The 16,031-nt window shown below is 35.2% G+C and overlaps 1 protein-coding gene and 1 long non-coding RNA gene across 2 annotated transcripts; both read right to left on the reverse strand.

Moving 5' to 3' along the window:
• Window positions 1-932: 932 nt before the first annotated feature.
• LOC127880556 (uncharacterized) lies at window positions 933-7,621 on the reverse strand. Its single transcript, XR_008049579.1, has 5 exons — window positions 7,457-7,621; window positions 6,080-6,175; window positions 3,962-5,828; window positions 3,548-3,643; window positions 933-3,267 (listed from the first exon to the last, which is right to left on the reverse strand). It is a non-coding gene; the product is annotated as an uncharacterized LOC127880556 (long non-coding RNA).
• A 1,966-nt stretch (window positions 7,622-9,587) lies between these two features.
• Window positions 9,588-15,142, reverse strand: LOC127832000 (uncharacterized). Its single transcript, XM_052357132.1, has 4 exons — window positions 15,055-15,142; window positions 13,902-14,154; window positions 10,259-10,413; window positions 9,588-9,881 (listed from the first exon to the last, which is right to left on the reverse strand). Exons 2-4 carry the CDS (start codon window positions 14,114-14,116, stop codon window positions 9,685-9,687), a joined length of 567 nt encoding a protein of 188 aa, XP_052213092.1. The 5' UTR covers window positions 14,117-14,154; window positions 15,055-15,142; the 3' UTR covers window positions 9,588-9,684.
• Window positions 15,143-16,031: the final 889 nt, after the last annotated feature.

The following is a 16,031-nucleotide window of genomic DNA, read 5'->3' on the forward strand; positions in this document are numbered from 1 at the left end:
ACACACACACACACACACACACACACACACACACACACACACACACACACACACACACACACACACACACACACACACACACACACACACACACACACACACACACACACACACACACACACACACACACACACACACACACACACACACACACACACACACACACACACACACACACACACACACACACACACAAACACACACACACACACACACACACACACACACACACACACATACTTGTAAAACCTTCCAACCGGGGAAATGTGTTCTAAACCTACCAACCGGGGACCACCATTTCCACATATTCTAGAAAGCTGAAAGTGATAAAAAACAGACAAGTTTCGAACCTAAAATACGATTTTGACATAACAATTATGATAAATAGGGTAATAAATCAAAGAAAATTTTACATGCACACCGGGGAATTATGTGCGTACCAAATGAGGAACTGCGATGTGTGCCAACTGGGGAACGGTGTATACCAACAGGGGTACTAAGTGCGTACCAACTATGGAACTTCAATGTGTACCAACAGGGGAATGGTGTATACCAACAGGGGAACTTAGTGCGTTCCAACTGTGGCACTTCAATGTGTTCCAACTGGGGAACGGTGTATACCAACAGGGGTACTATGTGCGTACCAACCGTGGAACTTTAATGTGTGCCAACAGGGGAATTGTGTTTACCAAGAGAGGAACTTAAGCGCGCTATCCCTGTGGAACTTCAATAATGTCCAACGGGGAACTTGCGTTTACCAACAGGGGTAATTGTGTGTAATCATGGTACCGTTGTTGATAGGACAATGGCGTGCACGTTCATGGATAATATTTAAGTTAGTACAAAAATTGAATAGAATATGTATGAAACAATATTTAAATTAAATATGTTTATTATATGACCTTATATAAGTTCTGCAAAAATGCCGCATTTGATTGACTCAAATATTATTCACATCAATATAAGCATACTAGACATAACGCAAATCAAACAATACATTTATGACTTTATTAGCTATAAGCCGACTACAAACATGCAAGTGCTGCATTATACCATATCAATCATGGTGAATTAATCAACAAATGAATACAATTCGTTCTTAAAACTAAAAAATAATGTTTTTGTTTTAGGCCACGCTATTTGTCAAACCGAATGAAGGAGAGGGGGAGGCGGCTTATTTGTTTAATTCCTTTTTTCCATCAGAAAAAAATATTCACGATGTTCACGTACTATGAAGTTTTTTATCCTAAAAGTAGAACTGCCCATAAGCATGTAGATTGAGTAGTGTAAATTTACTTTGTCCTTACTCTGACATTATAAAATAACTCATGCATTTAATCCCCTGAAACAGGTAAACATCAGAAAAGTCATTCACACGCAGGGCAACTTCCACTTCACTTAAATTGTCTTAAATACATTTATTGCATTTTCAAAAATAATAAAATCTGTAACTTTAAACAATCATGAACGTTTCACAACGAATGTGGCGAGGCCTGAGAAACAAAATAGTTTAGTAAACTAGCAAAACGACTTGATAACAATGCATTTTGATGCGCCAGTGACTTAGTCTACGGCGGTAGGTCAATCTGAATAATGATCAGTATTTATTGTTATAATATATGAATTCCAATTCTACAACTGTGATACCATTACACATGTGCTGTATTAAAAAAATACATTATGTATGCACTTGTTTGAGTAGAGAATGCCAAAAACGGGTTAACGTTAATAATGAACTTACATTAAATTCTACCTGTCGAAATAACAGATTATATTTTAAGGAAAATAGTCACTGGCAATCGCTTAGTTTTCCCTTGCAAACCAAACACCTTTTTTCAAGATTTGAATTCACGTATTTTGTTCAAACTACCTTTATGTAAACCAACTTATGTACCTAATTTTTGCATAAAATATAAAAGAAAGAGTGTATTTTAAGCACTGAAAATTTATGCCGATGTGTCAACCATATATTATTTGTTGAAAACAATATAAAAGTTATAATTAATGTTGTTATACACGTATAATCATCGCTGCTTTTGACAGCATTATCATTTTATAAAAACACTAATAATTAAATATGTACCAAAGCAAACACTTATCAAACACGTAGTTTAATATTATTTTGCATCACTTACATTTTAGTATATATACTTACTGGGGATAGCACATGTGAATCAATTGTTAGACCCTTGTTGGTGCCAACTTAAAAATAATATGTACCAACAGGGAAATTATAACAGTGTGACTCAATTCTGAAAATAAACATACCAATTATATACACAAAGCAAATATGTGAATTGATAGTTAATGTGAATATCTACACGCAAAACAAATGCACAAAAGTCTGTGTAGGAAATTATTGTAATATTTAACAACTATTTAATCAATTCTAGTGCGATATTTACGCAATAATTTACATATTGGTAAATTTTTACTTTAAAATAACTATTAAGTACTCAACTGCAAGTCAGACACCTGTCATTCAAAACAAATTTTGTAAAATTGACAAAATATTCATTTGTATTCTTCACATTGTAGCAGTAGTTTAGCAGTAGTTTTTTTTATGTTATTTACATTTATCTTATCATATCTAAAAGTGTTTGTTTGTTATGCTTGAACAAAATGTTTGTTTCCATTTATCCGACTGAATTTTTGTGTGCCTTCTCTGAACGTTTAGCCTTCTAGATTGATTTGTTATCATAATTGCTATATTCATTCATATTCACCAAGTTTGGGGTAAAAAATAACTTGTATAGTGAGTAACTCGTAGAAACTCGTAATAGAAAGTACAAAGAAACACTCTTTGGCCGAACTATATACCAATCCTAATTTGTTCGGCGATATGATTATGAACAAATATCGTTTTTGACTGAACCGTATTAATAAAACATTCAAATACAATAAGCACACATATATCGTTTTCGAAAAGAGTATATAGAACAAGAAAACACACAAAACACATGTGGCAACTTCATCCTTTAACGTATTCTCCTAAACGTGCATTATATGTGTTATATTTTTTTAAGTTAAAAGTCCCCGTCGCGTTTTTGTTTCAATTAAATTTATGCAAAAGTCTTTGACATTTTTCCAACTTCTGTTGTGAAGGTCATTCTCACTTTCAATACATGCAAGTAATGATTTTTTCCCTGGTAATTTACCAATTATCAAAAAACGATCTAAGTGTCTGTGAACAGCTCCTGGTTTCGTCTTCACTCCGTTGCTTTTTGGCTGCTTGTTTTGTTCTCCTGGTATTTGAAGTACCCTTTTCTGTACATGGATAATAAAACACCATATGACGTCGCTAACTGCCATGTGTAAGATATCCATATTAAATATATATACTTCAGTACAATTTTTCATAGCAAAATTACGACAAAAGCGTCCAGGTACTTACGGCACCTGATAATGACATCGATGTCACACGACAAATTTGGAAACATTATTTTGCCTAATGAATCAAACAATTACATGTAAGCAAATCATGTTCTAAGAAACATAAGAAACTTGGAGATACATAACTTAAATGCATTCACATGTGTATGCATACCTTTGTCTGTTATTTTTGGTTGACTGGTGCTGGGAAGCAGAGTTTCAAGGTCTTCAGTATTTTCATTTTCTGATAATTCAGAAGAATATTGTTCATCTGTCGTGTAAATCACAAGATCAAAAATTATATATAGTTTATAATATAACAATGATGGAAACAACCGAAGCACACCAAATAAATATGCAGTTAGTGCATTGAAATTGAAAAATTAGAAGTAGCCAATGTAAACCTTACTGAGCACAAAATGAGTGTAGACTTTAAATTCCGATAAAAAATAATTGCCTTGCATAACACAAGTATATTTCAGAAAATGTTTGTAATTCTTTTTATCACTTTAGGTAATCAAGTTCGGTAATGAGCCCATTAATAACATTAAGTTTACTGTATGAATTTAACACTAAAAATGCGACATACCTACAATACATTCGTCGTCCACATCAATATCGTCTAGCGAATTGACAGAATTTCTGGTAATTTGCCCATTTTCCATCATCATGAGCAGCTTGCTGACTTTGGCAACCTGCATGGTTCCATCTGGTTATCTGTAGAATTCTCTATGTACCCGAATGTCGTGACCAAGAAATTTAGCTAGAATGTCTATTTCATTTTCAGACAAGTTAAAAAGCCTAGTCATTGTAGAACGAAGCCTTTTCGGATGTTCAGCTCCACAGTCAATTGCAATTGAACGTAATACATCTGTCCCACGAATATGCGATGATGCAGATTTTGTTGGGAAAAGATATTTACTATTTAAACAGTTTGTTAGAGAATTTCTGCTGCGTATGAGCAGGTCGATATTTTCTTTCACCTGTCTTGGAAACAGTACTGCAGCTATTCGACCTCGTTTTGCAATAATCTCTGTACGGTAAAAATAACGGCACAGGTTTTTTTCCAGTTTTGTTAAACATCAATCTAATTCTCCATCGTCATTTGTCAATTTGTTTTTTGAATATTCTTCGACTGTCATTTTGACACATCGTCTGATCGTTTCGATTAAACACAAGCAGATTTCAGACAACTTATGCCATGCTTGCCTTTTCTCGCAATCACTTGCTGATTCTTGTAAGGTATTTGCATGTGTTTCTGCTTCATGTCGTAAGTATTCAGACATTACTTTGACATCATTTGCCAATGGCAACAGTTCTTTCTGACTGTTCTGCTTAGCCTCATGAAGTGTTCTTAAGGCATTGGAAGACACGTCATCCGTCCAATTAATTTCAAATAGTTTGGAAAGCTCCTCAGCCCTTGTTTGCAGATCCTGGTTGTTTGTTTCGATTCCTTTCAAAATTAGAATTTTTAGACATTTCTGAAGCGTTGTGCCAATCTTTAAGGCTAATGATGGTGTAGCATAAGTATTGGTGTTTCCGTCGAAGCCTGCAACGTTTTTGCAAGATTGTGTAATAAATTTGAAAGCATCTGGATACATGAAATTCTCCAAAGACTTTTCAACATTGCCTGGACAAGATCGCATGTCTTTCAGCAATCTACCAACTTCTCTTAACTTCTGTCTAATATAATTGTGTTGCTTTTCATCATGGCCCCTTTTTGTACAGAGTTTTTCACCGAATGCAAGGATTGTATTATCACTTTTGACTTTGCGACTTATTTCGTCGTTTCTCATGGACTCGATTACTCGTCTTAAAATAGTGCTTCCTTCTTTTGATTTTGGTAATAGCAGGCTGCTCTCTAAAGCGAGTCGTTTTCTTGATCCCGCCGCATTGTAAACTTACATTTTTGAGTGTGCCTCCACAGGATTTTCTTCGGGTAATACCCGTAACAGTAAGGACAAGGTCCATACTCGTCTGCAGCTACGCGTTGATTGTGACTTTGTCTGTATGACACAAACAGCTGTCCTTGGCCATCTCGCAATACTTTAACATTATGGAGATGGTTCCCTACGTTCCTTATTTTTTCATACATCTTTTTATTTTCTGCTGAATTTTCCGTATTTAATAGATCTTTCACATCTTGCCCATCTTTATGCTGCAAAAGCAAATGTTTTTTTTAGTTTTATTTGAGCCTTTTCGCAAAACATGCAATAAAATCTCTTATCGTAATGTCTGTATTCACTGTTATTTGTTTGAGCGATGGTGATGTTGGTTTTGTGTGCCTTTGCGGATGATTCGTCACGTTCACGAGATTGCAAGGATTCAACAGGAGGTAGTGTTGACGCTGTCTTCTTTTGAAATCTTTGAATGTTTGGTATGAGTTCGACAACTATCGACTCATCTGACGCTGCATCGCCTTCTTCCGGAATATATTCTTTGTCATTGTCACTATCCTGTAAAATAAAGTTGCTTTCCTGTGTGTGAGATCATATAAAAATATGAAAATATCACAACATCATAATTTGTTGTTGGTGAACTACATCCATAAAAATGTGTAAGTGTAACATAACACTTACCAGAATGCATGTCTTAATTACAGTTCGATACTAGAGCTTGAAAAAAATCGGAACTATATATAATCATAGATAAAATGTTAAATGTGTGTACTGTATTGCAATCACAAAATCGTTATAAGTTTACGTACATCGATATCCGATGATTCACTGTTCAACATATTTTCTGCTGCATCTTGTGAATTGTACTCGTGTGCAGTGTCGCTATGTTCTTTAGTTTCGGTACTCTGCAACACAATTCAATGAGACAATAATAGAGTAAGATTCATACATCCACGTTACTTAGTATCAGTTGAAATTGCAATTCTTTAGTAGCAGCATTTTCAGTTGATATCATCACTCATGTGGCTTTTTATTAAGATGTAGAAAATCTAAGTGACATGAGAATTTTGTGTAAATGTTTGCAACCGATGGTATAATACAAGTTTAATTCACCTTCGTCCAAAATAGTTTACTTTTGCTGATCTTACATCACATGTTTTATTTTTTGCCGTTCACTGTCATTGGGGAAGATTTGAAACAGATTGATAGCTTGTTTTGTCGACATAATAACAAACTGAAAAACACCCATAAAACATTTTTAAAGGTTGCATTTAAATGATCAATTTCAACAAAACGGTTTCAAATTTAACATATCTTTGATTATTTATCTTGAACGTATCAAGCTTGTTTAAAGATTGGCTGAATACACCGACGTAGCAAGTCTTAACATATACCAGGTTGTTTCAAACATGTTATCAAAGTTCGAAAAAGTATACAAGGAATATTTTTTTACAGATACTAATAAGACAAAATGTATGCACGGTTAAATGAAAGGTATTGTACTTCTCTGGACAAATGTGTTGGAAGAAAAAAGAACTGGTGAACGGACTGTGGTTCACGGTAAATCATGTATGTATTGTGCGGTGGTTGGTGTAAAATGAACTATCTTTTCTTACCCATGTCAGAATGTATCGTATAGCAAAATATCGAGTAGACGCTATTGTTTTTTTGCCGTTAAGATGAAATATCAACCAATGACCATATGTAACACGCAAGTTAAATTTCTTAATGTCTCAGAGTTTCATACACAGTAATTGGCAGCGTATAAGTCTTACACTGAAAATTAAAATTAATGATATTACACTTCTTGGATAAGCGATAATTAACGTTTTTGTGATTATGATGAAGTCGATGTTTATAAACTACAGTGGTTAATACACATGCGCACCAGTTTCATTGACAGGTGTATATTCTAAATTCTTTGTGTATATGAAGATTTTGAAAGACAAGTAGTTCAAAGTCACTACAACTGGTAAACAATATTTTATTCTTTTAAAATTCGCATAACATGTTAATATAATGATCATCGACGTACGTGTTATGTTAAGCCCAAATACCAATTAGCATCACCCGGAATAAATATTGGCACAATATAATTTAAGGCAAAATTACGCCTATTTCACTGAAGACTAAACCAAACCAGAAAATACGCCTTAGTAGCTTCGACATAGTGAAATATTACAAACCGTCTCATCGACTTCTCCCGTGTGTACGGATGTTGTTTGTCCTGGTTCCTGGCTGTCCGTAGATCTAGTAGTCATTGTGTTGCCTATTTACAACAACAATAAAAAATGGTATAACACATAATCTAGTCAGAGTTAAAAAGTTCGTTATTCATAAAACCATTTAGTACAACACATTGACATTAATTCCTTGTACACAAATTACATTAATTTCATGATATACATAATATGTATTTAGGCATGTGTAGTAATAACAAAATCACTAAGGAGCCATAATTCTTACAAAATGCTGTTTACAGTAGTCTGCTCTTGTTTATAGATTGGGGTCATGTTGGTAAAGAAGTACGCAAAATATAAAAGCAATATGTCAAGGGACATAGAAAATATTTGAGGTGGTACGTAAACTTTAACAAAGATTTATCAATAATATGCATATTTTAAGTGGAAAAACGGGGCCATAATTGTTACAAAATGCTTGTTACAGTTGTCTGCTCTTGTTTATAGATTGGGGTCATGTTGGTAAAGAAGTATGCAAAATATAAAAGCAATATGTCAAGGGACATAGAAAATATTTGAGGTGGTACGTAAACTTTCACAAAGATTTATCAATAATATGCATATTTTAAGTGGCAAAAAAGTGACCATAATTCTTACAAGATGCTTGTTACAGTTGTCTGCTCTTGTTTATAGATTGGGGTCATGTTGGTAAAGAAGTATGCAAAATATAAAAGCAATATGTCAAGGGACATAGACAATATTTGAGGTGGTACGCAAACTTTAACATTCCAACGCTCACGCTAACGCTCATGCTAACGCCGACGCCGGGGTGAGTAGGATAGCTCCACTGTATATATATAGTCGAGCTAAAAACTGCCTAGAGCTCTACTTTGTTTAACGTATATTTATAAAATATATTCTTGAAATATGCACCGTAAAACAAGCTTTGTAATCAAATTATGTATTTATATAAATCGATCTTTAGAATTCGTCTTCCAGTATTACTTTAACGTTTACATAAAAGCGCTTTTTAATAGTAATTAAAAATTATAAACATAATTAAAAAACTTACCTTAGTTTAATGCGTTTGTTCGCTCGAAACTCCATTTTTCCAACTGACTTCACTAAATGATATAAATACCGAGTGTATGATTTTTTAAACAGCGCAACCGGGGAACTGTTATAAGCCTGGATACACACTCGATTGTAATATGGTGAAGATTCGTGTATATTTTGTGCATGCCACAAACCCGCTAATCGGGGAAGGCGTTGGATTTCTAATTTAAATTGACAGTTTGGTATTTCATTCACGTAGATTAGAGATTTTCGCCTAAAACCAACCGGGGAATTCCCCGGTTGGAAGGTGTTCCCCGGGTGGTTGGTGTGTATTCATACGATTTTCCCCGGTTGGTAGGTTTTTACAAACTCACACACACACACACACACACACACACACAACACACACACACACACACACACACACACACACACCACACACACACACACACACACACACACACACACACACACACACACACACACACACACACACACACACACACACACACACACACACACAACACACACACACACACACACCACACCACACACACCACACACACACACACACACACTCACACACACACACACAACAATAAATAACGCAAGTACATTGATCATTGTATATATATAAAATATACAATTCACTACGCATGCACAATTTGCATTTCAAGGTTTACCAGTTGACGATGGTGAACAATCTACTTGCGTTATTTATAGTTAACTGGTAGTTACCTGGTTGACATACCCAGGAAAATTGTATCTCATTGTTAACAGGTTCAACAGTACATGTACACATCGCTGTCTTATTATAAATATTCCTATTCAATTTGTTTTGGGATCAAGTTTTTTTATATGAAACGAAATCATGTTACTTTCTTTCGCTACTTTCTATTTTCTACTCGGGGAGCGACCAAATAAGCAAAAATCACTCAAAAATGCTAAAAACAGGTTCTACTCAGAAAACGGACTCGAAATGGGAACGTATTTTCTCAATAGGTATGATCTGGCTTTTTGCTTATTCGAGCTTAAAAACACATTTTAAAACAACACACAGAAGATATCTTTATTATATGTATTTTTATATTTTTGTATTGCCAGTACATGTGTATACAGTTCTTACATCAATATATAATAATACATTTTCGTTCTAAATCAGCATTACGTATTTCGCATTATTTCATCTCAGTGTTAGCGTTCAGGTCCCTGGACACGATTCTCTCTATGATACTCCGCCAGCTCGGATTTCCACTCCCTCTGGTTTCACAACGGAAGTTCCCGTCGTTCAGGAAGCTCATCACGTGTCCGGCCTCAGTCCGGGCCACCGCAGCGCTTGAACTCAGCTCGCGGTTCAAATTGCACGATGACGTTGCTGCGAAAATACACAATATGACGCTATGTGTAAATTACAAAAAGACTGTAAACAAGTTGAAATAGCAAAGCAATCTTTTTGCGTAGTCTAACTATATGTCGCTTAGCGTATCGACCACGTAAGAGATAGCCCGCCGTATTAAATATCGTTAATGTGCAATTTTTGAAGAAGTATAGGTTCCTAGTCTACACGTATGTAAAACGTGATTAAACATAATTTATTATATACAAAAACATTCTAAAGGCGATTTCCATGCAGACATTTGACTCGCTGACACCGTCGATCATCCGAATCAACTTATATTATAGCATGCCGCCGACTTTCACGCGCATGCAAGCAAATCCCATGACGTACATTATAAGACTTCAATCTCATACCTAGAACTAGCTGATTCGATTGATCAGATTTCCAGTCCTCAGAGAAGTAACCCATCAGGAGATAGTTACTTCCGGCGCTTAAGAGGACTCCGCAGAGGGTATCTGCGTCAGTCGCCTGGATGACTTGACGTGCGGCGTCCAACTCGGCACTCGGCCTGAAAAAATCCAAGTACACGAGAGATGCTCCATAAATATTGGGATTCGATCGTGTCAGCGTTTTGTTGCGGCGATACATGTTTTGTCGTCGGTCCCACTTAGCTGCTGTCTCCCTAATGCGATTGGAAGAAATGATGAGGACAAAACAACAGAATACCAAGCAAGATCGGTCGGGGCCCGGAATAAGATAGGTGCCAAGTTTGCAGCCCTGAACATCCCAGACAGTTACATCGATACCATCACCAACAACATCAAGGGGGTCTTGATGTCATAGGTCGAAGAAGAGTTGGGAGACAGAAAAGGATGAACAAGCCATGGATTACGACCGATATCGTGGACGTCACTGACAACAGAAGAGAACTGAGTCACTGGAAGTACACAATCCTGTACTCGATGACAGAATACCACAAAGCAAACAGGAGATGAGAAAGAAGATGACACATGCCAAGGAGGAGTGGATTAAGGAGAAATGAATGAACATTGAGAAAGAGGTGATCCCAAAGAGCAGTAAGAAGGCCTACAGCACCCTCAAGACCCTCACAAAGACCAGTCAGCACAAGGCCAGTTATATAGCAGACACTGGATAAGGCAGCGCAATCTATAACTACCCGATTGAAACAGACCCCCGTCTGCTTCAGAAAAATCCTAAACCGAAGCGAACGACGAAAGTCCGTCCATACTCAAGGCAGATGTGAAGGAGGCAGTGTACGTCATTAGACAGTTATCGCTTGGGGTAATGATTAACAAGCAATATCTTAAAAAAAAAGATATACGGTGTTGATTGTGGTTGTAGTTGGTGAAAGGTAAAGAGATCAATAAATGAGATCAAAGATAGCGAATGTCTTTTTCTGTGCAGTTCTTAGCTGCATCAAACGCAGTACGGGATGTTACGCGGAGTTTTCGCGGCTTATTTTACATTATTACATATTTCTGATCATAAACCTATAGAGACAAAGCAGAAAACCAAAAGAAGAATGGAAGTGAAATTAAAAAATGAAGGTCAACCGGCCACACGCGACGTATCCGTACATATTTAAATATTTATACGCGCGTTCTTCGAACAAACCTGTTTTGATGGTTTGTCGGGCATTGCTATTTGATTCAATTATTAACAGTATCGAGAATCACCGTGCTCATGTTTAATACATTAGTCAATATGGTGGAATAATTCTTGTTAAGGGGTGTTGCTGCAGTTTTGCAGATTTTTGTTTCCATCTAATCGATTTTGTACAAAATTTATATTTAATATATATATGCAAATACAATATTAATACTGAAATAAAAACATAGGGTCACCGACCTTGTTTTGATTTTATTCACAATTATATAACATGTACTTTTTCAATAAAACTGAAAAATCTCTAATTGCGTATAATTATTTAATTAATAACCTATAAAATTGGCAACATGTAGATATTACATAAGCTAAGATACATCATATACCATTTAATTAAACCACACACTTCCAATAAAATGGAGAACACAGGTTAAATGTTAAGAAAATTATTTTTTAATATTTTTATGTCACCTCAAAAAACGTCATTTTTTACTATTGTAACCACATTAATGGAATTAAATATTGTTCTGTCTAATAGAATTCTGCGAAACTGATCATATATTTTCATCTACGTATTGTCATCATAAAACACAAATAAAAAAGGGGGTCACCGCACTTCTAACAGTCTGTGTCAAATTTCATAAAAAACAGCAATTAGGCAAAACCCAAGTACCGGTACATAGATTGCTAGAAATATGCATTGGCATTAGACATTGTTTACAATCTTAATTGAGATAACAACAGCTTACCAAAAGACATTAATAAAAAACAATATTGAATCACAAACATAAGACCATACAGTATCAAACTCGACCTTAATCATTAAGAACTTACATGTACTTGTTCACAGATTTCGGCATGTTTGGAAGTTTGTGATTACATGCTTTAAAATGATAAATGTAAACAACTGGACTAAACAGCTCCAGTTTAAAGCAAGAATAAAATTAAAGAAAGAAAAAAAACAATAGATGTGTTTGTCAGAAACACAATGCCCCCTATTGCGCCGCTTTGAAGCCATACATTTGACCTCTGACCTTAAACGATGACATTGACCTTGACCTTTAGCGATTCAAAATGTGCAGCTCTATGAGATACACATACATGCCAAATATCAAGTTTCTATCTTCAATATTCAAAAAGTTATGACCAAACTGTAACGTTGGTTAAAGTTTTAGGAACGAAAAATACAATGATATTTGACCTTTGACCTTGAAGGATGACCTTGACCTTGACTTTTCACCACTCAAAATGTGAAGTTCCATGAGATACACATGCGTGCCAAACATGAAATTGCTATCTTCAATATTGCAAAAGTTATAAAACTTTAACCAAAGTTAAAGTTTTGTGACACACACATACAATGACTGACTGACACAATGACAGACAGACAGACAGGCCAAAACAATATACCCCCGATCTTTCGATCCGGGGGCATAAGAAGTATAAAAAAGTTAACCCCACCTGGGATCGAACCTCTGACAATTGTATTATGAACCAACTCGGTCATTTCTGATGTGGCCATACTGTTAACAAAAATATTGAGTTGTGATAATCGCATCATCGGTGTTGCTATAGATATATCCTTGGTTAAATAAACTGCCGCAACACCCCTTAAATTAATCAAAAATACTATTTATCATGGTATTATTGAAAACACATTAAGAATCTATTATTGACATACCATAATTATATCGCTGAATATCTTTATTTAACATATTTCTGGTCTAAAGAAAATTCCTGTTCACCTAGTTCATGCGATAGCGTCTATATTCTGGCCGCGAACTGACCCTGATACCTTGCGGATTGGAATGCAAAGCATTAAGTGAGGCCACGCTATTATTGTTAGAACGACGGCTTGTTTAAAACTTTATACTTTTACATGTTAAATGTTCAATTTCGAAAACAATTTAAAATGGTTTGGCCAAAACGAATATCAGGATAGGGAAAAACAATACTTTTATGACCTTAAATATACTAGTACACAGACATGAATATGGAAGTAATTACTAAATTTGAGAACATAGTCTTTAAGTATCAACGCTATTGCGCTGGCCATCCTCTGAAAATAAAAGGTGCACGCACAAACCGTCTTGATGTCAAGAGTTGAGCGTAAAACTGTTGTATCGATCAAGCTTTTTCATTACAGATAACATTGTTTCATACTGAACACGCAGTAAAACAGTGTTACAAAGACGCGGACATGTTTCCAATGTTTTGGTTGTATGCTCAAATCAGCCAATGGAATAAATGAAGTGTATACATTTGTGTCTAGCCGCTGTCAGGTCAGGTAAGGTCAAAAGTGAAGTTAAACAGCTATGTCGAAAAAAAGTTTTGAAATATTTAAAAAATAGAGAACGCTGTTTTAGGCTTAGAGTTAATAATGAGACATATGCACGATAGCAAACCTCAGAGGAGAAAGAAAAAACTCACTTGTAGTTCTCCAAGACTTCGAATTTGTACTCGTATACATGGACCCAGGGGTTTGTAGAGATGGGCGTCTTGCTGAGTATTTTGGCCGCGATCGCATAATCACTCCTGCAGTAGATATCCTTCGTTGTTCCACCGACACACGAGCACGCGAGCGTCGAGCTGAGGCAAGTGAATACCGCCGTAACCGTGGCAACAAGAAGGCGAACACGTGACATCGTAATTGAGGTTATGTCGGAAAGCAATTATCAAAGCTCTGAAAGCGATAACAATTAATTGGTAAGAAAGGGTTAGATGCCCAAAGCAATGACCGTAGTGCTCTCCATTAAATGTTTTAACATGATTCGCAGAAGGCACTTTGCAATATATTGCGATTGCAAAGTCAAGGTTAACTTTAAAGGTAAAAAAACCCGCGGAAGATGAATTAAGCTGTTGTTTCGAATGCCCATAGTTTTAAGCAAAATTGCACAAACCGCATGGCGTAAAAAATGGTGAACGCAGTTGGAAAAACACATACACATATTAATAAAACTGACATTTGTTTAAGAAGAAGCGAATACCTGCAATGTTAATTGATTGTAATCATTCCATGGCAAAACCTTCAATTTCGAAACAATATCTGTCTTATGTTTATGCAATATTAATATGTAAATGTATTTCCATGTTTCATTTATTACAAAACCTTCACTGCGTCTGTATTGGGAATTGAAATAACAACAAACATTCGTGATGCTACCCTTAAACCCCGCCAAAATACTTTCTATTTGGCTGAAACAGTTATAATAACAATATACCATTTAAGTTGGATTTTCCTAATGTCACCATTGATGTAACAAATAACAGTTTTGTCATGGAAATGTTTATTTTCATTCTTAGCGTTTAGAAAATAAAACATTGATATTTAGATGACAAACACATATCTAGCGACTAATTTTTATCAAGAATTAAATCGAATCTGATTTTTCCATTTGGTTTGTCGATGAATCAAAGGCGACCATGTGCAGCTCTGAGAACACATAAATCGCCATTATTGTGTTAACAATAAACGCTCAAATTTATATCACAACATAAGTACATTTAAACCAGTAACACCATAGAAACCTATAAATTAAATTCAAATGAGTTCAATAAAATATCAATAAAATAGTGTACTCACGACAGTTATTTACCAACAATGATTCTTGCAGCTTTTCACCGACACAATTGCTGCCATCACTTTATATAAATAATGACCCCCAATTATTCCGTGAGGCCTAATAAAAACTGTTCCGTGTCCTGCCTGTGTACCAAAACTAATAATAAACAGTCGGGTTTATTATCATTGTTATAATAATATGTATTATTATTATTATCATAATTACTATTATTATTATTATTATTATTATTATTATTATTATTATTATTATTATTATTATTATTATCATCATCATTATTATTTTTATTAGTATTAGTATTAGTATTAGTATCAGTATTAGTATTAGTTTTAGTATGTATATATGCACCGCGACATACAACACCCAATTGGTTCCATGTTCTTAAATATTCAAGACCAAATAGTCGTTAACCAGCTAAAGTGATCTACCAACATCCAAACGCTGCCTAAGCAAACATTGTACAAAATCAGGCAAACCGTGCATTACGAAGTAACATGATTGTATCGAATGAAAAGAAGATCTTTATAGACAAAATTTATAAAGTGTTGAGGTCAAAGTAACTTAAGCCGGACAGGAAACATGAACATGAACATCTTTTTAGCATTTGGCCTAATAAACCACTTCAGTAAAAAAAATCTCCAAACATGTCAAATTTGAAATTGTCAAAGATCTGTCTTCTCAAAGAGTTTGTGGGAAAAATTGTACGACACATGCAAATTATAAAATGTCAGTGCCGTAACATAACATTCCTCTTATAAATGAATCGTTTAACTCCGGTAAATGGCATTAATTCAGGCAATTTTCGAAATAAAGAGACATGGGTTATTCGAATTTGCGCTAGAATGTCTGTTCGTATAGTATGGAGGTTTTCCCACGCATCACAATTCATCGAAAAACTCGTATTGATAAAACTACAAACCGGAATAAGCTAAATTTAAAAACAAAATCTTGGAAATAAAATCAAGGTTACCCATTTAAA

Source organism: Dreissena polymorpha, chromosome 5 (genome assembly GCF_020536995.1).
Source record: "Dreissena polymorpha isolate Duluth1 chromosome 5, UMN_Dpol_1.0, whole genome shotgun sequence".
Taxonomy (NCBI): Eukaryota; Metazoa; Mollusca; class Bivalvia; order Myida; family Dreissenidae; genus Dreissena; species Dreissena polymorpha.

Excerpts from the sequence above, each read along its gene's own strand:
- LOC127832000 (XM_052357132.1), bottom strand. The coding sequence starts at position 14,116 with ATGTCACGTGTTCGCCTTCTTGTTGCCACGGTTACGGCGGTATTCACT. Across the intron at positions 10,414-13,901 it reads GAAGTCTTGGAGAACTACAA|GCCGAGTGCCGAGTTGGACG; the intron begins GTGAGTTTTTTC and ends GGATTTTTTCAG. Across the intron at positions 9,882-10,258 it reads ATCGAATCAGCTAGTTCTAG|CAACGTCATCGTGCAATTTG; the intron begins GTATGAGATTGA and ends GTATTTTCGCAG.